The sequence below is a fragment of the Melozone crissalis genome, unplaced genomic scaffold (genome assembly GCF_028551555.1).
Source record: "Melozone crissalis strain CALT ecotype California unplaced genomic scaffold, PUWL_Pcris_2 ptg000107l_1, whole genome shotgun sequence".
NCBI lineage: Eukaryota > Metazoa > Chordata > Aves > Passeriformes > Passerellidae > Melozone > Melozone crissalis.
In genome coordinates, this window is record NW_026535884.1 from 1,992,800 (window position 1) to 2,019,366 (window position 26,567).

The 26,567-nt window shown below is 46.1% G+C and overlaps 1 protein-coding gene across 1 annotated transcript in view; it reads left to right on the plus strand.

Moving 5' to 3' along the window:
• The window catches only part of KAZN (kazrin, periplakin interacting protein), a 226,027-nt gene that overhangs the window by 114,706 nt on the left and 84,754 nt on the right, over positions 1–26,567 (plus strand). The window contains exon 3 of the mRNA XM_054291991.1: positions 17,382–17,562. Within this exon, the coding sequence (XP_054147966.1) occupies positions 17,382–17,562 (181 nt within the window). The remainder of the gene's footprint in view (positions 1–17,381; positions 17,563–26,567) is intronic.

The following is a 26,567-nucleotide window of genomic DNA, read 5'->3' on the forward strand; positions in this document are numbered from 1 at the left end:
CTGATCACCCACACGATTTAGTGAGCAGAAAACCCGAGAAGGAAAACAATCCCAAGCTGGCTGAATAGCCAGTTCCTGCTGAACCCAGAGAGATTTGGGTGTCTGATTCACTCAGACTCCTCCTCCTCTCTGCAAATCCCAGCCTGGCAGTTCCTCCAAGCCCATCCCATGCCAGGCTGAGCTGACTTGGCAAGCACTGGGCTCAGCAGAATAAATTATCCTGATTTTCAGCTCCTTCCCCTTCTCCTTGCAGGGATTCACCATTCCTGGGGACAGGAGGGTGCTGGGCTGGTGGGCTTGGCCTGGGGGTCGTGTCATGATCCTCACACATTTTGGATGATTATAAATATCCCACAAAGCAGCAGCACAAGCCAGGAGTGGGTCCAACCCTGGTTTGGAGGAGGTTTGGGCCATGCAGCCCTTTGAGGAGCCATTCCCAGAGTCAGAGTGGCTTTGTTGGGAGGGGAGCTCAGAGATCAGAGAAGGGAGCTCAGAGATCAGAGAAGGGAGCTCAGAGATCAGAGAAGGGAGCTCGCAGCTGGTTCCAGCCCAGGGCCAGCCTGGGTAGATGCCTCCTGCATAACCAAACGTGTTTTCTGTGCCTCTGGGGTGCAGGAGCTGCGGGGACAGCGTGTCCGGCTCCCCTGCACACAGCAGCAGCAGCGTGGGATGGGCTGGGAGTTCTGCTCCTTTTGCTTTGCCTTCACTCTCCAGTTACTGGCCTTTGGTACCTCCAAAGAACTTCCTCTACAAAACAAAAAAAAACAAAAAAAAACAAAAAAAAAAAAAAAAAACACAAAAAAAACCAAACAAACAAAAAAAAAAAAACCAAAAAAACCAAAAAAAAAAAAAAAAAAACCAGAAAAAAAAACAAACCAAAAAAAACCCAACAAAAAACCCCAAAAACAAACAAACAAAAAAACCCCAAAAAAACCAAAACCACCAAAAAAACCCAAAAAACAGACAAACAAAAAAACCCCCAAAACCACCAATAAACAAAAAAACGAACAAACAAAAAAAAAAAGAAGAAAAAAACAAAAACCCACAAAATCCCCAAAAAACCAAACAAAAAGGCCCCAAACAAACAAACAAAAAACCAAAGAAAAAAAACCACAAAAAAAACACAAAAAAACCCAAAAAACCCCAAAAAATAAAATATTAAAAAAAAAAACACCAAGGAAAAAACCCAAAAGCCCACAAAAAAAACCCCAAAAAACAAACAAAAAAACCTCCAAACAAACAAACAAAAAATAAACCTCCACAAAAAACCCAAAAAAACCAAAACAAAAAACCCAGCACAAAAAAATAATTAAGCTGACAGTGCAATGATAATTAGAATATTATCAAAAATAAGGGAATTTATATTTTAAAAAATGGGGTCTTATTCATTTATCTCCCTTTTATTGGAGCTGTATTCAATGCTCAAGCACTGCAGTGCCTGTTTCAGTGCATCCCTAAGGGCATGTGCCTGCAGTGAGCTTCCAGGTAGGATCTCAGAGGTGAAAAACATCCCCTGGCACCTCAGGATAGAAGAAAACCCCACAGGAGAAGGGAATTGATTCCAAGAAACGGTTTCATAGCGATGGCTGCTGACCAGCACGGTGGCTGAGCTGTCTGAGTGTTCAATGCCAGGGTTTGTGATGGTGGATTCAGGTTGGACAGGAGGCAGATTCCCCAAATCCACCATAACTGGGTCTTTAATCTGCTGACGGGATTCCTGAGCTGGATACAGACATTATCTCCTCCCTGGGATGGTACAAAAAGGAAAAGGAGGAAAAAAGAAGCACATGATGTGAATTTATTTGCATCTTCCAACAATAATCCAGTCATTCTACCCTGGAAATGCCTGTCCTGCTTAATGCCCCTTTATGCATTTTTTTTTTCATGGTGCCCAAGAATTTGATTGTTTATTTATTTATTTACAATTTTCTTTCACTGGGGTGGAAAATGAGAGGCAGAAAATGCCATTCCATTTTTCAAATTCGATTTTATTGGGATTTATTTTGTAAGCAGTGGCTTGGCTGGGGGTTTTCTGAGCCCCTCAGGAAGTGAGAAAATTCCAAGTCCTGAAGTCCCAACTCTGCTGCTGCAGAGATCCATTGGAGCAATTCCCAATTTCATTTCCTATAGCAAGAAATGGCAATTGTTGGGGTGGTCACTAAATAAATAAATATATATAATATATAATATATATTCTATAATATATACTATATAATATATAATATATAGTATATAATATATAGTATATAATATATAATATATTATATAATATATAATATATCACATATATCACATATATAACATATATAACATATATAACACATATCACATATTATGTATTCTATATTCTATATTCTATATTCTATATTCTATATTCTATATTATATATCATGATAAAAATTAATATAAATAATTATAAAGAATAATTAATTAATTCATTAATAACTAATAAATTTGTTTGGATGGTCACTTCCATCCCACCTTTATACCAGGCAAAATTCCAGCTCCATCCTCAAATGCCCCCAAATCCCAGGCACAAAACTGCATGTAACATTTTATCTCTTTTGCATAAATTTCATCTGGAAAAGGCAGAATTGGGAGGATTTTGGAATGGGAGCCTTATTTCAGCCTCGTTTGCTAGAAACCATCCTGTTGCTCCAAGTAATTACACAAGAAATTTTGAGAGGTGGTCACTAAATAAATTTTAAAAATAAATTTTATTAAATAAACAATATTAATTTATTAAATAAAAATAAAAATAATTATAATAAATACTAAATTAATAATAATAGTAATAATAATAATAATAATAATATTGATTAATAACTAATAAATTTGATGGGGTGGTCACTTCCATCCCACCTTTCTACCAGCCAAGATTCCAGCTCCATCCTCAAATGCCCCCAAATCCCAGGCACAAAACTGCATGTAACATTTTGCCTCTTTTGCATAAATTTCATCTGGAAAAGGCAGAATTGGGAGGATTTTGGAATGGGAGCCTTATTTCAGCTTGGCTTGCTAAAAACCATCCTGTTGCTCCGAGTAATTACACAATAAATTTGTGAGAGGGATATAAAGCCATAAAAGCAGTGGTAATGGTTTGCAATTTAATAGCTGAATTGTAAATGAATTTTCCTATAGCAGCTTTAATGCAGCGGGCTGCTACAATTAAGAGAACATTCTTTGGGGTGCCTTTAATTTTTTGTTGTTGTTGTGAAGTTCAGTGCCATTAATTCCCTGGTTTAAAGAAAGCAAATCGTTAACCACTTCAAACTCTAAAAGCCAATTTTGACTTCTTCTGCAGGCAACAGAATTTTGTGTTGGAAAAGGTGTTTTTACCTCATTTGGTTTTGGTTTTTTACCCCATTTTACCCCATTTCGTTTTGGTTTTTTACCCCATTTTACCCCATTTGGTTCCTGCATTTTCTTATAGTAGTGAATGTGGGGTTGCACCATTTATTTTGTTTATACTCTTCATCCTCTTTTCATCATCACTCATCTTGCTCCTGAGACATTTGACATCTCCTGCCATTAGAGTGGAAAGATTTGGCCATGCAGGGAGATCCTGCTCACAGCATTTAGCATCTCTTCTTGATTTATTATTTGATAAAGGATTGTTTAAATGGGTTATGTGTGTATTGCAGTGTTGTGTGTGCATCCCTTCTCCGGCTCTAGGGCTCTCTGGGCACAGGGGTCCCTATTTAAATCTTTATTTATATCTCTATTTATATCTATCTTTATTTATATCTCTATTTATATCTCTATTTTATCTCTGCCCCCGCTGTGGGGATGCTCTTGGAGCAATGGAGCCCTGTTATCCCCCCATACAAGAGCTCATCCCCCTCCACAGCTCCCATTCCTTCCTCTTTCCCTTTCCAACCCTCTGGATTTCAAATATCATTCCCAAACAGCTCAAGATTTTGGAAATAATCTCCCTGGAGCAGCACTGCCCCTTCCCAGGGCCAGTGACAATTCTTGGTTTGCCTCATCTTCTTCTCCTTCTCACATTCCCCTAGTTACATCTTTCCACTTCCCTGTGTTTCCTGTGTTTGAGGGAAGTGCCATGAAATTCAGCATCTGATCTTGGAAGCATCTTTGGGGCAACTGAAATTGTTGCTAATTATTGATGGTGTGCAATTATTGCTGGTGTGTAATTACTTTGCCAATGCCACCTGCTGTCCCCACAGAGGAGCAGGGACTGGTGTACCAGTGCAAACTGACAGAGGCAACCTTCATCTGAATAAGGGGTGATAATTAAAAGGCACAGTTGTGTGTGAGAAGCTGATGGAGACCTGAACCTGCTCTGAGGGGTGACTCCAAATCCCCTCCTCCCATCACTGAATCCACATTAAGGGCAATGTGTAAAAGCAGTGCATGTCCTCATGCAATTTTCTCTCCTGTGCATCATTATTGTCATAACTTGAGCCTCAATTTCAGAATTTCAGGGTCTTTTTCATTCCCCAGCCCTTGGCTATTTGTGCAAGGTGGAAACACCCCACTCCCAGCAGGGGTTTACCTTGAATTATTCCTCCATGTCCATAAAAAAATCTGCTCCCTCATTGTGTTCCAGGCAGAGAAAAATGATTTAGTGAGGATTGGTGTGGAAGTGCTGTGGGGCACAGAGTTTTGGGGTGCTAAGAGAACAAGCAAAACAAGTTGTCCCTATTGCAGAAACTGCTGCCCACCTCTCCCAAAAAACCCCAGAGGTGTCTGGATGAGCTGCAGTGCCCTGTCCAGCTGCCATGGAGGGTGGGAAGGTGTTAACTGGGGAGCAGGGATGGGATTCCTGCTCAGGAATGGAATCTGCTGGGGGAGGCAGGGCCGTGGGTGCAGCTCCTGGAGCATTCAGGGATGCAGAGGGGGAGCAGGGCAAGGCAAGGAGGGAATGAAGGATCCATTGTGAGGCCCAAGGGCACTGCTGGAATCCAAACTCTGAGCAGAGTGAGGGATGGAGTCTAGGCCAGAGGGCTGCAGGCAGTGAAAAAGCTCAAAATGATGTTCCTTAAAATGATGAACTTTAATTTCTGAACTTTAATTTCTGACTCCATTCCAAGCACCCTGTGTGAGCGCACCCATGAGAGGTGATGCCGTCCAATGGGTCAACTGAACATGCTAAGAAAAATTAAGAGAAACTTCTTGTTTCTGTGCCAGAGGACTGCAGGCAGTGAAAAAGCTCAAAATGATGATCCTGATGAACTTTAATTTCTAAACTTTAATTTCTGACCCCATACCCTTTCTGACTCTCCTGTGTGAGCACACTCATGGGAGGTGCTGCCATTCACAGGGTCCACTCAACATGCTAAGAAAACTTAGGATAAACTTTCTGTTTCTGTGCCAGAGGACTGCAGGCAGCGAAAAAGCTCAAAATGATGTTCCTGATGAACTTTAATTTCTGAATTTTAATTTCTAAACTTTATTTTCTGACTCCATTCCAAGCACCCTGTGTGAGTGCACCCATGAGAGGTGATGCTGTTCAATGGGTCAACCCAACATGCTAAGAAAAATTGAGGAACTTTTTGTTTCTGTGCCAGAGGACCACAGGCAGTAAAAAAATCTCAAAATTATATTCCTGATGAACTTTAATTTCTGAATTTTAATTTCTGAACTTTAATTTCTGAACTTTAATTTCTGACTCCATTCCAAGCACCCTGTGTGAGTGCACCCATGAGAGGTGATGCCATTCAATGGGTCAACTCAACGTGCTAAGAAAAATTAAGAGAAACTTCTTGTTTCTGTGCCAGAGGACTTCAGGCAGTGTAAAAGCTTAAAATGATGTTCCTTAAAATGATGAACTTTAATTTCTGAACTTTAATTTTTGACTCCATTCCATTTCTGACTCTCCTGTGTGAGCACACCCATGGGAGGTGCTGCCATTCAGTGGATCCTCTCAACATGCTAAGAAAAATTAAGAGAATTTTTTTTTAATTTTTCACCCAGTGTTTGTTGTTGACCTTGAAATTTGCCACCTGCCACATCATCCAGCCTGGAGAAACCTGTCCCAGCTGAGTGTTTGCTGGGAATGGAGGTGATTCCTGTAGCCTGGAACAGTGTTTGAACATCACCCAGCAGAGGAGCATCACAGCCTTTTTATCTAACAAGTGCTTCAACAATATAAATATTTAAGTACAATAAACAATTATGATCAAGTTTCTTGGGTGACTGCACACAGCAAGTGAATTTTAAATTCATTTCCCATGGGTATTGAGTCTTCACATTCACTTTCTGTGGATGTTCATGCTAATAAAACTTCATTGCACAGAAGGAGAACACAAGAGGGATGCAAATATGACAAGGGCAAATTTGCTTAAGAGTTCAAATGAATATTCACCAACTTTTTATTATTTTTAAGTATTCATTCCTATTTGCTATAAAAAGATTATTTTATCTTTATTTTCCAAGCTCAGTGAAGCATGTTTGAGGTATAATATGTATTTTCTTGTACTAATGGAAAGATTTGTTACCAGCAAGTACAGAATGCATTTAAAATGTGCTTTATCTTCAGGAAATGTCACTGCTGAACCCACATGAGTTACCACTGTCCTGATTTACATCTCCATTTCAACACATCTTGCACCCTAAGGCTGGGATCTCCCTGGTTTTTCCCTCCTTTAAAGCTGCAGATCTCAGATCCAGATCCTGACACCATTATTTTCCTCTGATTTTCCCTGCTAAACTTTCATCTCGTGCTGCCCTCAGTTAGGAGGATGCTGGAGATGCTTTTCCTCCACACAAACTCAGATCCCCTTTGGAAGGACTTGGGGGTCACCGTGGCTCAGTTTTGCCTGAGGCAGAGGGAGCAGAGTTTTGACATCTTCATTTGATTTCTGTCCTGGAATTGAAAGAGATGCAAATTAGCAATAATGAATATTTTCATTAAAAGTGTCTAGACAGTACATCTGAGAACAGGATAATGATACTTCTGCTTTATATAAAAATTGTGAAGTAGACCCAGGATCTTTTTTTTTTTTTTTTTTGGTCAGAAAAGATAACATTTATTTTTTTAAAAATGTAATTTAGTGTAAGTGAAATTAGGGTAATTGCTAATTATGTAAGTGCAAATGAGGCAGATCTTTATCTTGAGTCAAGCTGCTCTGGTGCAGATTATGAACCGTTACTTTCATGAGGTGGCAAAAAATATCAGCAAAACAATCCTAAGTAATTTCTCATGTTTCTCAAGAGCTTTTGGATAGTGAGGGGTGTGAGCATGAGGGATGGAGCATCACCCTTCTCATTGCAGGGTTTTATCACAGAATGGTTTGGGCTGAAAGGGACCTTAAAGCTCATCCCATCCCACCCCTGCCATGGGCAGAAACACTTTTCACTGTCCCAGGATGCTCCAACCTGGCCTTGGACACTTCCAGGGATCCAGGGGCAGCCACAGCTGCTCTGGGCACTCCATGCCAGGGTTTCACCACCCTCACAGCCAGAATTTCTCCCTAATACCTCCCATATAGATTGGTATCTTTTTCCCTTTTCCAGTTATCTTCTGCTGTATCAGAGAAGCTCCCCCCTCCAGCCCTGCATCCTCCACACCTCAGCTCACATCTCCATCAGGTTTGAGGCTTTTCCAGGCTCATTGTCCCACCCTGGGCCTCCGGCACTTAAGTGTTAAGCACTTAAGTTTGTCACTCCAGTGACAAACTGCACTTAACACCCAGCAAAACTTCATCCCAGGGTGTTCAATGGGAACAGGTTTTGTTTTCCACGTGTATTGGAAGGAAGTTAATAATACAAAACCCACCCTGGAGTCAAGTGCTGCAGAATGAAGTCAGGAACCTCATAGGATAAACACATTATCCTCATACAGGCTGCAGTAAGTGGGTATTGGAAAAATTAAATGCACTTGAATGCTTTGCAGATATATCTCTGTGCCCATAAAACCTCCTGACAGTGAGCAAACACAAGAGTTGGCACTTGTCCTGCTTGCTTTAATTGCCTTTGGTGGGTTTTATATCCATCACCTTCTTAAAATCCTTGTGTCAACAACCCTGGCAGCTTCTTGTCCTCAAGATTTCGGGGTGATGGAGATCTGGTACCCACAGAACCTCCTGCATCCACTGGAGCCTCCCAACATGCTTAGATTTTTCTAAGGAATCCATCCAGCTGTGCTTTTAGAAAAATATTATTTTTAATTTATTAAATTAAATATTTAATTAAAAATATTATTTTTAATTTATTAAATATATTAATTTAGGCTTTGGGGGAGGGTGAGGGGGGCATTTCATATCTGCCCTGGCTTTGTCTGAGACCTCTCAGAGTGATCCCTCTGGGGTGGGCAGGCCCTGGCACAGCTGTGGCTGCTCCTGAATCCCTGGAAGTCCAGGTTGGATGGGATTTAGAGCACCCTGGGACAGTGGAAGGTGTCCCTGCCATGGCAAATAAGCTTTAAGATCTCTTTAAAGTCCCTCCAGTCCAAACCACTCTAATTCTATGATAAGAAAATCAGCTTTCCCCTGGCTGCCTCCTGCTGCACCAAGCCATCATTTGAGGGCATCTCCCTGTTCCCTGGAGAAAACTTCCCCACTTTCATGAAAAGCTATTAATATAAATAATATTAATGAGCCTCACCTGCATTAGCAGAAGATAATGCTCCAAGCCTTCTCTCTGAGAGCCTGAGCTGCTCCTGGCACTGCAGCTGGTGACCAGTGCAGCCCCTCTGGGGGCACAGATTGCTCCCAGCAGCAGCTGGAGGCACCTGGGTCTGCCTGTGGCAGCTCACAGCTCATCACTTCTACCATTTTTCTATCCACCATTATTCCCCAAAGTGGAGGAAGAGATCAGGGAGCTGTGGCAGCCTGAATTCCCCCCAGCCACGTTTGGGGAGTGATGCTGCAGGCTGGGAGGTGGCTGGGAGGGAGCCTGGCTCTGCAGGGCCCTTCCCTGGGGCAAAAAAGGCAGAAAATGCAGCAGTAATGGGAACTATCTGAGATTATTTGAACTGTCAGATATCAGAAGCAAAGTAAAATGCCCAAATGAGTTGACAGCAGCTCAATTTGATCCCTGCCATGAACTGACTTAGAGCCCAAATTTTTCAGAGGCTGATAATCACCTTGGAATTGGTTTTGTACCAAGATACTTTATCACATGTACTTGGTGTGGTTTGATGGGGTTTTTTTAGAAGTAATCTATGTCTAAGTTAAACAGACTTTATTAGAAGACACATGTTCCCTGCCCTTCCCTGGCTGGGTGTTCCTTTAGGGTAAATCATGGTGAGATGAAGGAACTGCTGGGTGATCCTTTAGGGTAAATCATGGTGACATGAAGGAATTGCTGGGTGTTCCTTTAGGGCAATCATGGTGGGATGAAGGAATTGCTGGGTGTTCTTTTAGGGTAAATTATGGTGAGAGGAAGGAATTGCTGGGTGTTCTTTTAGGGTAAATTATGGTGAGATGAGGGAATTGATGGGTGTTCCTTTAGGGCAATCATGGTGAGATGAAGGAATTGCTCCTGATTTAAGTGGAAAGCCTTGCTCTGATTCAGGGTTGCAGGTGACCACTGGACCTTGGTCACACCCTGCTCCAGCCCAGCTGCTCCTCAGTTTCCCCACTCTGAATGACACCTGCAGTACCCTCCTGCCTAACCCAAGAAAAGGAACTCTTGTGGATTATCTGATGTGGGAAGATTTCTCTCACTCCTGAAAAAGTCCCATTTTTCTCAGGGTAGCCAACCTGTGGTACAAACCCTTAAAGAAATGGACATCTGTACACTCCAAGCCCCAAATTCACAGAATCAAGGGATCCATACTGACACCTTAAAACATGACTGTAATTAAAGTAACATGTAGATCTAGAAACATAATGCCAATTTTTCAGCTGCCTTCTCAATCCTGAAACTTTGCCTAGGTGTAGTTTTAGGTCTTTCACAGGTTAGTGGGGAATGTAATTACAGGTTTGGATGCAATGCAGGATTAGCCCACCCTGCTGGCAGCATTTTGGATAAAACCAGGGAAAATGGAGAGGGGGGCAGGGTGGGGGGGGAAGGCTATTTTTATTGTTCCACACTCCCAGCACATTCTTGTGAAAATATTGTGAAAGAGACTGGTCCCCAAACCAGGTGTGACCCAGGCTTGGTGCCACTGACAGAGCAAGGGAGGGTGATGGCATTTGGAGCAGAAAGTGTGTTCTTTCATCTGAAAGAAAAGGGAAGGACTAAATTAAGTTTCACTTTTGTCTGGATTGGGCTTTTTTGTCCCTGAAACTCCTGTGGGAATTTTGTGGATGCTCAAGTGCTCCCTGCCTGCAGGGTGCCAATGGGGGACAGGGTGCTGTGCATGTTAAAACCCCTCTATGCTACAATCTGAATTTCTCCATTTCTGAATTAAGTTTAGGATTATTTTAGAGGGCTTAACCACCCTTGAGGTCTTGTCTTTCAATTAGTTGACAAATATTGCCATAAGAAAAAATCACATTTTCTCTGCTGCTATTGTATTTGTGGGGTGCCCCATGGCAGGAAGGAATGATGGATCTGACTCCATGTTCTCAGAAGGCTAATTTATTATTTTATGATCTATATTATATTAAAGAATACTAAACTGCACTATACTAAAGAATACAGAAAGGATACTTACAGACGGCTAAAAAGATAATAATGAAAACTTGTGAATCTTTCCAGACTCTTGACACAGCTTGGCCCTGATTGGCCAATGAGTGAAAACAATTCACAGAAACCCAATGAAACAATCACCTGTGGGTAAACAATCTCCAAACACATTCCACATGAGCAAAACACAGGAGAAGCAAACGAGATAATATTTGGTTTCCTTTTTCTCTGAGGCTTCCCGGCTTCCCAGGAGAAAAATCCTGGGTGAAGAGATTTTTCAGAAAATGTGAATGTGACATGATGTTCCAGCTGACCCTTCCCTGCCCTGTGGCCCCTGTTCCCAGTTTTGTTTCCTGGGAAGGGAGCAAAGGGAGCTGTCCTTCTCTCTTCTGCCCATGGTGTTTATTGCCACAGCTGAAACAGATGAGTACAAATATTTATTTCCGCCTCCTGCCCAAATTAGGACAGCGATTTTACCTGTAATCCGCCCGGCTAAAGCAGTTGGAGGGTCATGAAAATGCAAAGGCTCTGAGTTTCCCCGTGCCTCTGCTAATGTCAAATCTTCATGGGAATTGAGTTCCCAGGACAAAGGAGCTGTCAGATGAGTGCTGATGCTCCATTAATGGCAGGGTAGGGTGACCCACCCCTGCGTGTCAGCATTGTTGCTGAGGGAAACACGGAGACAAACCCATAATCACCTTTCCTGCATCTCTGCCACTAACACCTCGTTTAAGTATATATTTGTCTGCTGATTGATCACAGGGTTTTTTTCACGGCACACATTATCCTGCTGAGTGCTTCACATTCTCACTATTCATTGGAGTTTCCACACGATGCTCATCACAGAACAGGAGCTCAATTGGGGCTGCAAAGATAATTCTCCACAGAGTCCCCATTCTCATCTTCTTGGAGGATCAGCAGGACCTGATCTCCCAAACCACCCTGGCAGCTCTGAAAAAGCCCAACCACATCTTTGCTCCCTAATTTGTGATGGGGAAAAGAGGAGAAATGGAACTTCATTCAGACTTCACCTGAATGACAAAGGGGACAAAGGGGAATGGGTTCCCACTGAAGGACAAAGGGGAATGGGTTCCCACTGGCAGAGGGCAGGGTTACACTGGAGATGAGGAAGAAATTCTTAATTGTGAGGGTGGGCAGGCCCTGGCACAGAGAAGCTGTGGCTGCCCCGGGTCCCTGGAAGTGTCCAAGGCCAAGTTGGACAGGGCTTGGAGCAACCTGGTATCCCAGCAAAGCGTCCCTGTCCATGGCAGAGGTGGGATGAGATGGTCCTGAGGGTCTCTTCCAGCCCAAAGGACTCTAAAGCTGCTCCTGGGTGGGGATTTCTGCAGTGGAGACCACCGTAAATCAGAGGCATTTTGCAGGAAATCAAAGTGATCACAGCACATCATCACCACTGTCTCTATCCACCATGAAAGGGAGCACTTCACACATAGTTTGCAGTGGAGAACGTGATAAAATAGCAGGGTGAACCAGAGTTAATTTTTTGTCAAGGTTTATAGATTGACTGGTGAGGTGAGAGCGGGGTCATCTTGGAGATGGCTGCACATCAGCCTTGCTTGAATGTGTGAGTTTTAATGGCTTAATCCACCCTTCAGTCACAGGGACCAAGCCCAGGCTGGTGGGAGATGCACAACAGTTCATCAGCAAGGAGAAAACACCCCAAACTGGCACTGAACCCAAAAACTTTCATGTTTAGCACAGACTCTGAACCTCCTGGGTAATCTGTCTTGGATAAGAAAGCAGAACCCAAAAAATGTTCAAAGTTTTGTGTCCATTGCAGAGAGAGCTCATCACTGAGGCTGATACCTGCTCATGCAGAGCTGGCTGCTGACAATAAACATTTAAACACAGGCTGAGCACACCCAGATCCATGGACTGCTGTAATTCATTAAACAAATGTTGGGTTTAATAGCCCCGTGTCCAAAGCTGGTGCCATGGATGTGCTCAGCTGTGAAATATGCTGTGGAAGCCATTGCTTTGCAAAGGGCTCTAGAAATCTGCTTTCTATTAACATAAAATGGGTTTACTGCAGAAAAATCTCTGGGATCACATTTTTCTCTCAATTATCCCTTCTCAGTGGGATTCCTTGAGGTTTGTGCTGGGTAACTGAGATGTGTCTAAGCTGGGGGGTTTGGAGCTGGGGTTTGTTTTGATCCATTAAGCTTGTATCTCACCACAGTGATGTAATTCCCCCAGTCTGAGACACATTATAAACATTAATGGGTTTGTTTTCATGGTCCCCAGGGATGTGCAGCACAGGAAGGTCGCCAAGACCATTTTACCCTCACAGAGAGAGAGATGGGGAAATGTGGCAAGAGATAAACTGAATATTCACTCAAAATTTAAACCTGTCCATCCTTAGCTGTGTTTAATTCAGTTTTAATAACTTATAAGTTAGTAACTATAACTTAGTTATACGTTTTAATAACTTATTAGTTTTAATAACTATTAAGTTATTACATCAGTACCACATCAGCAAGGTTTGCATAAAGATGCTGCTGAGGAAGGAAAGAGTTGGTGCTCTGTATTTTATGAGTGAGAGGGGTGTAAAATGCAGTTATAAATACACCTTTGCAGAGGGGAAAAAATAAATTAATAGATATTAACAACTGGTGTAGCTTTGATGGGAATTATTTAGTGGAGATGTGCTGGAAGAGACTGGAATGTGCTTTTGCTGGGGATTGCTGCTGAAGTTGCTGCTCTCTTGGACTGGATTTTCTTGGTGATAAACAGCCACAGAGATGCCTCTGGTGACATTTGGAGAGGGCCAATTGGAAGCTGGCCCTACAGCATGCCAGGGCACAACAAACCTGAGGCACAATCAAAAATCCCACTTTGGAGATCATTTTCCCATCACTGAGGGTCCATTGTTGAGGATGTACTGAAAGAAGCTGGTGATGCTCACAGCTCCTTCAGCTGGGAATTGTTCCTGCAAACAGAGATACATGGAGCAGATGAGAAATTAATGTAAATATACAGACAGAAGGCAATTTTTTTTGGAGGAAGTGAGGCAGAGGCAGATAAAAAGCGATCAGCAGAATTTACATAAGCCTTCCCCATCACAGAGGTCATCATTCTGCAGGATGACACATGGAAATTCATTTTTATTAAATTCTGGATGATTATTTAATTGGAAAAAGAAGGATTTAATTGAATCAAGTCAAAGGGCCCTATTAGATTACGTTCAACCTTAACACAGAAGGCTTTTCCCATTTAGTTAAACTGGTTCCTTTGCATATTGTACATATTAAACTATAAAAAGTGGTAATCTGAATAGCAAATTAAAGGGTTTGGAAGGCCTGAATGGTACTCATGTGCTTCTCAACCCTTTTTCATCTTCTAAATCTTCTCAAATTCCCTTTACTGCACTCCTTAGGTTGTAACAAGAGCAAAGATGAGGGGTGGAACTCTCAAACCTTCCTCTATCCCTGTTTATTCCATTTACACACTCAGGGAATGTCCTGCCTGGATGTGATGGCACTGCCAGAGCACATTGCCCAAAACTGAGGGTGTTCTCCAGCTTTTCAAGGCTCCCCTTGCAGCACCTGAGCAGATGCTGAGTGTAGCAAGGTTGAATGAAGATTTGTGACTCACTGGCATTGACTCAGGTTTCCCTTGTGTCCTGAGGAAATATTCCCAATCTCTTCATGCCTCATCTACATGGCCAGGGACTCCCATCCCTCTGGGACACAGACTCCTTGCAGAGCTGTCAACTTCCTGGTAAAACTAGAATAAAATAAAAAAATTAAAAAGCATCATCAAAGCAATTTTGGGAAATAATATGTTTCTAATTTTGCGTCTTTAATTAGCTTTTAATTTCAATTTTTTCTTAATTTAAAACTAAAAGGAGTAAGGGATGGAGGCACAATTAATTTCCTAAAGTTTCATTTTCATCCTAATTTTGAGGTTTCCAGCAAAGGCTTGGCCTTCTGACTCGGAGCTGGCACAACCCAGCTGGGTTGGGAATTTCCCATCCTTGTGCCTTTCCTCTGGCTGATATTGCTGGGACACTCTGTGCTCCTGCCAGGAGGAAGCTCAGAGAAATCAAATTCTGCTCTGAGAGACCAAAATCAATTTTAATGGATCCAGCTGTTCCCCAGGAAGGACATGGGAAAGGGGAGAAAAACTTCCAAGATCTCTTCAGGGGATTTCAGGAAGGCTTCAAAGTAGTAAGGAAAGTTTTTAGAGTGAGGTTTTTAACTTCCCATGAGGCCCCAGTCAAACTTTAGGACACATTTTTTAAATAACCACGTGCTAATGTAGAAATTCTCTTTGTCAGTAAATTTAAAAAATTCCAGCTCTGACAGTGCAGCAACTCAAGCAGTCTATTATTAAAGTTAGATTGAGTAAGAAACATCATTTGGAATTTGCCTTAGCAGCTAAATGGGTTCTTGGAAGGTTCAAATCAGCTTTAACCTGATTTTTTAATGATAAAAAAAACCGTGCTGGTACTTTAAAGCCAAGTTCCTTTTTGCTGAAGCTTTACTTTTATTCAAGTGCAATGAGGAAGTTTTGCATATCCAGGACTCGGATTGCACACTCAGGTTATCTGGTTACATACATAATTCTCCCATTTGCAAACACAGTTTGCAGCACATGCTCATGCAAATTAAGTATGAAACTGGGCATTTATCTTGATTAGAATTCAGTTGCTTTATAGACTTGCAGAACTTTATCTCACTCAGGGATGGCTGTAGAGATGATGGAGAAAGAATTTCAAAAATTGCATTTATTCTCCTTGTGGGTTGTTTGTTGGCCCTCTGGGGATTCATTTAGGCAAACAGACCTTTCCACTGATATTCTGAGTGCCCTGCTCCAGCACCCAGCTTGGGCTGCAGACACTGCTGGAAACTCTCTGCCAGAAATAATTGTCCCTTGCAAAAGCCACTGTACCGTTTCATAGAATAAATGCTACATTTTCTCTGGTTTACAATATCCAGATGGATTGATCCAGATGGATGTAAGGACTGGATGCCACTTGGCAGGGACTCATTCCTTTTGGCTCTTGGAGAGCTGGTTGTACCCAGCATCCAGATCAGACCTGAGGTTCTGGGGGATCCAGGTTGCTCTTGTTGATGTTTTTCAGCAGACTGACGCAGCAGATTTCCCCATTTCTGTCCCCAGAAGCTGCCTGGGGACCCTGCACAGCAGAGGGCTCCTGCAGAGCCCCATCCCTCAGTCCCTGGGTGTGTGGGATGGTGGGATGCTCCTGCTTTTCCTCAGGTCCAGCCTCTCCTGGAGCCATCCCTGCAGCTCTCAGGAGCAGGAGCCTTTTTTATCCTTTTTACTGCACTTTGAATCAGGGCTCTGCAGTGCCAGTGCTGCACAAGGACACCCTGAAGTTCAAAGAACTGCCCCAAATTCTCAGCCTGTTCAGCCAAAAGCCTGAATTTAGGCAAATATCAGAGGGTTTAGCAAATTGTGCTGGGCTTTGCTCACAGGTCATGATTTTCTCTGGCTTCCCCCTAACAAGAGTCCTTGCTCAGCATCCTGGCTCCTCACTGTGCATCCCACACCACTCCTGTTCCTGTGAGCCTCCCACCCCACTGCCATGGGGGCTCCTGCCCAGCTCCTAAACCCATTTGTGAACTTTTCCAGGTACAGGTGGCTCAGGTGACAACTCCCAGCACGGCTGCCTGCACATTTGGGATGCAGGGATGGAGTGGGGAGGTACAGCCACATGGACCATGGTCTCCAAAGCATCCCTGTCCATGGGGCTTGGTGTGGTGGAAGGTGTTGGAATGAGACAATCTTTAAGGTCTTTTCCAACATAAATCACTCTGATTCTACAATTTCACTTCAGTGAGGATGAAGCCATCTGCAGGGCTGCCAGGGGCAGGATGGCAGCTCTGCAGGCTTGCTGCAGCCCTGGCAAACACACAAGAGGATCCCTCTGAGGGATGGATAAGGCACAGGGAAACATCCGCGCTCCCTCTAGCAGTCGCCAGCGAATGGATGATACCAATAATTCTCGATTTTTCACCCTGGGTTCGTGCCACGTGAACCGCCACTGTCAGAGCTCCTGCACTAGCACTGCTGCAGTGCTGACAGCGCTCAGGTCCCTCTTTCCCCCCGCCCCAAAATCCTTCCAGGGCGGTTTTTGGAGCCGCTTTCCTCCACCTGCTGCAATAGCTGCCGGGCACGGGGGTTGAACCCGAGCTCAGCCAGCAGCGCGGTTCTCCCCCGGTGCCATTGTGAGCTCCCGGCGGGCACTGCCGCATCCCGCAGCACCCCTGAACCCCCCGGGGCTGCGGGGGGGTCTCGCTCCCGGTCCCGCAGGCTCCCCCCGCTCCTCACGGGAGGGACCCGCCCGCCGCAGCCGCGCTCCCTCCGCGATGCCCTCGGCCGAGCTGCCACCGCCCCGGCCCTGCCCGGGCTGCCGGGGGGGCAACAGGTAGGGGGTACCCGCACCCCCCGCACAGCCTGTCTCCCTTGTACCCCCTCCGCACAGCCCCCCTGCTTTCCTCCGCACATCCCCTCACAGAGCCCCTCTCCCCTTTGCGCTCCCCTGCCTTTGTCCCCCTTCGCAAAGCCCCCTCCCTTTGCACCCCCTCGCACAGATCTTCCCCTCTGGGATCCCCCTCCCCCGGCACGGAGCCCCCTCCCCTTTGTCCCCCCGGCCGAGCCCCCCTCGCACCCTCCCAGCCCCCTCCCCTCGCGCCGCCCCCTCGCGCCGCCCACTCCCCTCTCGCTGCTCCCCTCCAGCCGCCCCTGCCCCCCTGCCCAGCCCAGCCCAGCACAGCCCCCTGCCCGCCCCCCCGCCGCTCCCTCTCTCACCTCTCTCTCTCTCTCTCTCTCCTCCTCTTCCTCCCTTCCCCCAGGCCAAAATCCTGCACATGATGGACGACAACAAGCAGCTGGCGCTGCGCATCGACGGGGCGCTGCAGGCGGCGGGCCAGGAGGTGACGGCGCTGCGCGCCGAGCTGGCGGCCACCGGCCGGCGCCTGGCCGAGCTGGGCAGCAGCGACCCGGCCATGGAGCACGGCCCGCACGGCGCTCAAGGTGGGTCCCGCCGCGGGCAGGGGGCGAGGGGGCTGCGGGCAGCCACGGGGGGACCCTCCCGGCCGCCGCCTCCGCTCGCTGTTATTGTCCATTGTTTATTTTTCGGGGTGCCCGGCGCGTCCCGTTGCGGGTTCGGAGCAGGGTCCGTCCCTGCCGCGCTGGGCTCCGGCAGCCCCGGCATGAGGAGGGACCCCCGCCCCAAATGCTCACAGCCCCCCGCATCCTGCCGCCAGCATCGCCGCCCCCTCTGTTCCCATCCCCTCGCCGCACCCCGCCCCGAGGTTCCCCCCGGCCGGCTCTCCCCGGTAATCCCGCGCCCTCAGCCGGTTTCGTAATTCGGTAGGAAAGCAGCCATGTTACCGCCGCGATCCGCGATCCACGATCCGCGCTCCGGCCCCGCACGGAGCCCCGGCCCCGGGGCTTGGACTGGCCCGGGGTTCGGACCGGCTGCGGGGCTCGGGCTGCGGGGCTCGGACAGGCCCGGGGCTCGAACCGGCTTCGAGCTTGAACCGGGCTGCGGGCTCGAACCGGCCCGGGGCTCGGTCCGCCCATGGAGCCCACACCGAGCCCCGGCACCCGCAGCGCGGCTGGGGACAGGCTCGGACACCCCCTGTGCCAGGCACACCCCCTGTGCCCCCCGCATCCCTGCAAAGTTGTCTCCGGGAAGCGGGTGCAGGGGGAGCGGGAAGACACTTTGTGTGGTGCGTAAGGAACTGAGCCCGAACCGCTCCTGTAGTACTCGTGGTGCTCTCGCCAGGCTGAAATTCAGTTTCCTGTTAATCAAAGTGTGTTGCCATCGCTGATACGTTTTTATTTGAATGCTTTTGTGTTTTAAGGTTTAAATTTCCCCTGTAATTACAGGCTTGCATGACAGTTTACCCCGAGCAGCCTTGATGTCAGAACAAAAATAGTGCGAGCCCTCCCCTTTCCCGATAACTGAATTTACACCTGTGTGATAAAAACGTCAGTAGCTGTTATTTACTCGTTACTTATTTACTGTATCCCTTGGTAGGGTGGTTCAGCGCTATTTTAAATAACAGTTGCGTTTTGGTGAAGCTCTTTAAGGCTAGCATAGCGTTTGGCGGGGCATAGCTGCTGCCGGCAGGATGTAATCATGGAATTACAGAATCATAGAACACTTTGGGTTGTAAAGGATCATAAAGATCATCTTGTTTCAACCCCCCTGCCATGGCTGGAACTGATTGGATTGCGTTGCCGGTGTGTTGTCGTTCGTGGCAAACTGATTTAGAGGGATTAATTAGTGGTTTTGTTCCATCCAGCTTGTGTTTCAGTGTTTTGGTAGTGGGGGTGTGGGGTGTGAATTCCACTCACCCAGCTGAGATTCCCGGTGGCTGTGGGGATGTAGGAAGTGAAGTTACCTGTGTGGCCAGGGATTTTCTGAAATGCTGTGCAGAGGCTGGGATAATCTCGGCCACCCTCTGCCATACACCACAGCCAGGCTACTGAGGCTCTTTTGCTTTTATGAAAATCTGCTGAAAGGGCAGAAGGAGATGCCAGCCTCCATCCCTCCCTGCGGAGCAGGGGCATCAGGAATGCAGATGGTGACACGATGTACAGGGCATGCATGTGGAAATGCAGGCTTGCAGCCAGGAAAGCAGGTAAAACCTTCAGCTGCTCGTGCTCACACTGATTTCTGTGTGCGTTCAGTGTTTACTTTCATTTCCTCTCCAGGACACTTCTGGGGGGATTCACGTTTCTGCAGCGAGTCCTGGCAGGGGACAGGGGGGTGTGTTCTCTGAGGTTAGGGCTCTTTTTGCTTTCCTCAGAGATCTTCTAATCTGTTGAGTGATGAAAAAACCTCCTCTTTGTGTTCCTTTACTATCAGCATGCTGGAAAACAGTTGGTGCCCTGTAAAGGTGCCAAAGAAATGTGCTCAGTTCCCCAAAGCCTGCGTGTTTGTGCTTATAACTCTGATTACACCTGCTTCGGAGCTGTGGGGTCCCTGTGATGGGGGAAGGGGGAAGAGTGGCCCTGGAGGAGCTGGGTGGGAGAGTGGTACCTGCAGCTGGAGCTGCTGGAGGGTTTGCTCCATCTTCCCCCTCTCTCTAAGCTGAGACATTTGGCTCGGCACACTGGTGACTCTGAGTGAGGAGAAAGGACGCTGCCACAGCAAGGTGTGACTCCGTGGCCTCGTGGCTGTGAATGAGTCTTTGTCTTTCCCCATGAATTTAATAAGCTGTTATTAACACTGTGATGTATCCAGCCCTGTGCCACTGGTGTTGTAACAGAAGTCAATCAGTTCAGTGTAAAATCGCATCTAAAGAGTGTTTTGTCTGTCATGCTTCGGAAGGAAAAGGGGGAGAGTACTTGATCTCTGCAAAACCCACCGAGGAGATTCACTCTGCTTTGTGTTTCCTCCCTAAGTTTGCTACTATTGTTTATATGCTGCCATAAATGCTCTCCTACATCACTCTGTGTTTGTGTAGACAGGCCCAAGATATCTATAGTGAGCCATATGCTTTTCCTCAAGGATTTTGAGACGACGTTCAGAAGGATGGGGTGAAAACAAGAATCTCTGAATAGCTCTGCTGTTGTGTGTCTCCTAAGTAGGAGGGCTGCCAAGCTGTTTGATTTATGCAAATACATTAAAGGCAGGCAGGAGGATGGGGAATAGGGTGGCAGGAGGATGGGGAATAGGGTGGCAGCCTGCAAGTGTGGATTTGGGGTGTGCTGGTGGGTGTGTGCTGGGGTCTGCTTTGGTCCAGGAGGAAAAGCTTGTGCTGGAATCATCAGGTCCCTTTGCTTACAGAGTCCCAGAATGGTTTGGCTTGGAAGAGACTTTAAAGATCATCCAGTTCCAACCAGCCACAGGCAGGGACATCTTCCACCATCCCAGGGTGCTCCAGTCCCCATCCAGCCTGGCCTTGGACACTTCCTGGGGTCATGGGGCAGCCACAGCTTCTCTGGGCACCCTGACAGGGGAGAATTCCTTCTGTGTGGTGGGCAGAGCTCACGATCTCAGTGCTGCAGGCAGCTGCTCCAGGTCAGTCCCAAACTCTATGGAAGGAGGTGAATGTGTGTCTCTGTGCCACGCTCAGTCAGTAATTAATACTGAGTATGTCAGATGTGTTATTTGTGTAATTATGGTGCAGCTTGAGACAGCTGGGGGTAATAACTCTGCCCCTTTTGTGCACTCTGAGACTTTTTTTCTGCTACAATGTGCTGGTTTTGCCATGGCAAGGTAAGTTTTGAGGGCCTCTTTTCTGTAATTTTAATCAAAACTGAAAGAATTCTGCAAAGAGGGGGAGCAGGATGGTGGGTGTGCGTAGGTAGGCAGAAATGGAACTTGTCCATTGTTACAGTCCTTAGCCTGAGTGTTAATCATTCAAACCTCTCAGCCCTGACAATCTCCTTTAACCAGTGAGTTATTTGGGAGAAGTATTTTGGCTGCAGCCTCTGTCTAAACTTGGATGCAGATCAGGGTGGAAATCAATACTTCATGTCCCCAGCTTTTAGCACAGCAATTACAGGCAGCACTGGTAACATCTCTGCAGCTGTGTGTCAGCACCTCGTGTTGGAATCCCTGCTTGGATTTGTACTGCTTGAATTGATTGTGAGCAGAGATGTGCCCAGTGCTCTGGGTGGGATGCTGATAGTGAGAGGGGATGCAGCAGAGCATTGTGGAGGGTTCATGCTGAGCTGGGACCCCTGTCCATGCTGCTGCACCTCTGGGCTTTTGGCTTCAGAACCTACAGAATCACTGGGTTGGAAGAGACCTTCAAGATCATCCAGTCCAACCCAGCCCAAACATCTCAACTAAACCCTGGCACCCAGTGCTACATCCAGGGATAGTGACTTCACCACCTCCCTGGTTCCTGGAAATTCCCCAAATTCCCCCAAATTCACAGAATTCCCCCAAATTCTCAGAATGACCAGCTTGGAAGAGACCTTCAAGATCATCGAGTCCAACCCAGCCCCAATACCTCAACTCAACCCTGGCACCCAGTGCCACATCCAGGCTTTGTTTTGATGGTGACTCCTCCACCTCCCTGGGCAGCCATTCCAGAACTTTATCACCTTTCTGTAAAAAGCTTTTTCCTGATAGCCAACCTATAAATTCACCTGTATTTTCAGCGTTTTGGTTTAGTGCAATATCTGTGTGGAAAACTGTAGTCTGGTGATGCCTTGCCATGCTGCATCAGGTGTTTGGTCCATTCAGCCTCGTGTTTTTGCTTTAGTCTCCTTCCCACATTAAATGGAAAACACCTCAATTAATTAATGTTGGTAAAGTGCTTGAAGATGTAACACGCAATCAATGGCTGAGTGTTGTTAATAACACCTCACTCAGCGTTTGGTTTATCTCATTCCTGATTTCAGAGCGGTGCTGGCACACTGTGATCTCTGTCTCCTGGCCTGTGGCAGTGAGGACTGGTGGGGTTTGCCATGGATGCTGCCAAAATCCAGCTGGGGATGGGGCAGGAGCTGCACCCTGCTCCTGCAATAAATAGAGTTGCTCCTTGCTGTGCTGCTATCTCAGCACGTGCAGCATAAGAAAGATTTCAGTTGTATCTTGGGATGTGGTGATGCCAAGGGGCTAGGAGGACCTTTCTGCTCATGACAGCCTAAAATAGAGTTTTTTCTTTTTCTCTTTGATCTCAGTATCCTTTCATTGCTACAATACAAGGACTTTGACTTTTGCCCGGGAGGCAATCAGTTACCTCTGTGCTGTTGCTATTTTGTGAGTAATCATCTCTGGCTGTTGAAAATGTACCATTTTCATCTCTTCAGAAATCTTCCCTGCTATTTGTTCTTCCAGAGCTGGAGAGCTGATACTGTAAAGAAGCCTGAGGAATTTGGATGCTGCTGCCCAGTTGGGCATTGGGAGCATTTCTGTACCATGCTTATCAGCAGATCAAGGTCTTGCTGTACTATTACTCTTTCTAATAATTTCCTACTTTGTTTCCCTTTGTCCTGCGTAGTTCAGGGAGCAACTTGTTTCATGCTCTAAAACAATTGCTTGTTCTGGGAAATAAATCTGTGCTTAGCAATGTTCCCATGGCTGCTTTGGACACAGGGAACTGCCTGCTGATAACACACCAGGTCCTTGCTGTATCTTAGGCTTTGAAGATGCTCATTTAAGTATCTTTTTTGCAGCTTTCCCATTCAAAAGCCTCATCTGGCATGGTTAACATAATATTTAGATTCTCGTTGCTTTAGGCTTTGTCCAGGAGAGTTAAAATGAAGCTTCTAAGGATGAGTAAGCTCAAATAAACTGAAATTGAAGGAGGACTTAATCCAGGGCTTTTGACTCACCAGTTTGAAATATAACCATGAAAATGGTGTTAGATTTGCAGGTGGGCAGAGGGACATAGGAATAAGTCTCAGTCTTAAATTGGGGAGGATTAGATATGATTTTGTGGGTTGTGTTCAGGCACTCAGATATTCACTGGTGGGGCTGGGTGTCGTCCAAGAGGACACTCTGTCCTCTCGTTACTTATTCTTTTTCCTCCAGATAAATCAGTGGACTTGGTGTTCTCTGTCCCTGGGGCTGAATATGGAATTCTCTGAGATGCCAAAAGAGGCTTTGCAGCCTTGAGCAGGAGCTCCTGGCCCAGCCTTGGGCTGCAAACACCTTTCCTTGAGTGGTGCCTTCTCCTCTCTGTGCTTCAGGTACCTCACTGTACACCAGGCACTGAGCACTAGCATGATGCAGAGCAAAACTTCAGCCTCCAGCTTGTTAAAATTCAATCCTGAGGATTTCTCGTGCCAGCAAAGCGTGAGATCAGTGCTCTGCTCCTGACACAGCATCTGCAGAACTCTGCTCATAACACAGGGCAGCAGCTACACAGAAAACCCCAGGGAATCAGTCACACTTTTCAGTCTGCATCCTCACCCTGGGGATGCTGAAGGCTCAGGGGGTTGCTTCTTGTTGCTTTGCAATCCCTTCCTGTTTTTAATTTCTGTGTTGTTTTACCTGAGCCTTTATGGGGGATATTTTTGGATATTGAGATGGATTTTGGGGCACCTCCAGCTTGATTATTTTGGTGTTTGGAAATGTGTCCTGTGGTAGCAGGAGATGGGATGGGTTTAGCTTTTTTTAAAGGAAAAAGAAGCAGTCCCAGCAGAATATGGAAGTGGAATAAATGCTTCTGAAAGCTTTGAAGCCTTTTGTGTAGTCAGTTTGTCTGCAGGATGGGTTTAGCTTTTTTTAAAGGAAAAAGAAGCAATCCCACCAGAATATGGAAATGGAATAAATGCCTTTGAAAGCTTTGAAGCCTTTTCTGGGGTCAGTTTGTCTGCAGGAGTTGCAAAGGTGAGGAAAATCTCTTCCTGAGGTTTTCCTTGTGCACCCAATGGTAATTGGAGGTTTGGGGATGTGATGGTGAGGGTCTCCAGAGCAAAAGGCTGAGGTTGAACGTTGGGAATGGGTTGAGATGTGAGGGGAGCTGAGGCAGCAGAGGCTCTCCAGGAGGATGATCCATCCCTGCAGAACAGCTTTGCAGTGCTATTGGCCATTATTGAGCCTGACACCGGCTCCCAGGGGTATCCTGTCCCCCTCAGCCCAGCTCTAGCTTCCATAATCTGATAAATTACTGATTCCCTAATCTTGTTAGTGCTCTCCTTGCCCAGATCCCTGCAAGGAGCTCTGGGATGGGGACAGAGCTGCCCACGGGTGATTCTGGCTGCTGTTTCCCACCCAGACTCAGTGTGGGTGGCTTTTGGGGTCAGGTTTCTGGTTTTCAGCTGGGTTTGATCAAGTGATGTGTGTGTCTGAAAATTGCTGAACTGCAAAGCCCTCTCTGCCTTGGAGTGCAGGAGAAGAGCTGCAGCAGAGAAATGTTTTTGCACAGAGCAATTAGTGAGAAATGGGTTTTTGTCAGGAGGATTTCTGACACTTGCTTGGTGGGAGAGCTGCAGTGGGCAGGGCTGGGTTTGCACAGAGAAATGGGAAAAGCTCTTTTGCTGTTGCTTCTCAGATATGTGGTCAGGCACAGATTTTAAGTATATGAGGCTGGAATTTGCTTTCAGATCACTTGGACAGTGGGAAAGGAGCAGAAGTGCCAACAGAAAGGTGAAGGGGAGTGTGGTGGGATCCTGGATCTTCTGTGGGCTGAAACTCAGGAGTTTTGGGGAGGATCAGCCTTATCATTGAAGAAGGAAGAGGGACTGAGTGATGCTGTGCTATCATGTGGTCCAGCTCTGGGCTTATCTTGTCTTGGAGAATCATCCTCATCCCTTGCTGCCTCTGCAAATGTTTTTTCTGGAAGGAGCATCTCTTCTGTGGGCACCCATAAATCCATTTCTCATCCTTTTTGGTCCTTACAGAGTCATTCTGGCTCACGTCTTTTCATGCTACTTCTTCCTCTAAATTAAGATTTCACAGATTTTAGAGGCTGTATTGGGAACTGAGCCTTTGGGTTTATCTGACAGGGAGCTGATGTGTCACAGCCTTTCCTGCTGCTGTCCTCTGCCATCTCCTCTTTGTTGTCTCACTCTGCTGGGTGGCACCTGGGGGAGAATCCCAAACCTTTCCATCACCACCTTTCTCATAGAAAGTGTTCTCCCTCAGTGGGGAGTTAAATTAGAAAACAGCATCTATTGGAGGTGGGGGAAGTTGTTGTTTGGTGTGAATTTGTGGGATGTAAAGAGAATAAGGGAGTACAATGATGTCCTGATGCCTATCTGCAGGTTTTGCTCTGACTCTTTTTTGCAGCAGCAATGAAACCATGAGAGCTGACATGGCTGGGAAATGGTTTTTTGCAGGAAAGGGGAAACAGAGCTTGTTCCTCTGCTCCAGCAGATTGAGGCCATTGCCTGTGTTTGAAACTGAGAACCTGAAACTTGAACCTTTTGAGTTTCCTTTGCCTTTTAATTCTTATCAAATCATGCTGTTTGCAGAAGTGGACTCTCATTGCTGTTTAATTTCAGCCAGAACATGAACTTGCTAACTGCTCCCTCAGTCTCTGGACAGCTGGGGAGTTTTCAGTGGTGAGGGAGAGAGCACATGATGGAGATGATGGAGGATGAAGGCTGGCAGAGCACCCACACTGCTCCAGCCTGTTGCTTTTAACTAAAGTGTGCACATCCCCCTTGGAAATCCACTGGGAAAAGCAGCACAGGATCATTGTTGGTCATCATCAGCTGAGTGGGGACCCAGAGCTGGGACTGGGCAGCAGCCATGCCATGGCCAATCCCCCAAAATCAGCTTCCTTGCTTTCTTTTAACAGCAGAATATCCCACAATGCTCAGCTTTGGCCTTGTCTGCTTTTTCAGGTGTGCACAGGAGTATCTCATAAACTTAAGGGCTGAGTTAAAAGGTATTTGTAAGATTCTGCTTTTGGTTTGAGAGGTCTCTGCCCTCCCATTATAAAATCTTTTTTTTTCAGGGTATTTCCAAGTGTTGTAAGATACAATTGTGAGTCGAAATTTGCTGCAGGCACACAAGCAGAGGAGGTGTTTGCCTGTTTTCCAGGGAGATTTGCTCTATTAGGGGTGGAAAGCAAAGCAAATTGATTTGAGGAATAGATTTGAGGAACTTACTTTTGATGCTAAAGATTTAGATGGTCTAGACACTCCCTTAAGCTGCAGAAGGGGAACAGTAACATGTTAGAAGAAAGCTGGAGGTCTGCTGGAAAGGTTTTAGTGGAGCATACTGAGATTTTCAGTAGGGAAATCTCCAAATGCAGCTGCCCTGTGATGTGGGAGGCAGGAGGGCACTGCAGTGATGCTGGAGGAGACCCTGGGGATCTGTTCCCATCCTGTCCTTCTCCTCAGCAAGGGTGTGGGGATGAGCAGAGCCCAGCTCAGAGCTGCTTGCTGGGCTCCCTTGGAGCTGAACAAAGTCTTTGTGTGATTTGCTATAACAGCAGCACATTCAGAAAACAGATTCTGGATGGTAAAATATTCTCTCTCTCTCTGTGTTCATCATTGTTTGTTCTAGCCTTAAATGCACCCAATTATTTGCTTTTATGTTCATTAATTATTGCATTATCTGCTCCAGCAGAACCTGTTGTTTTATCCACCACAGATTCTTAACATTAATT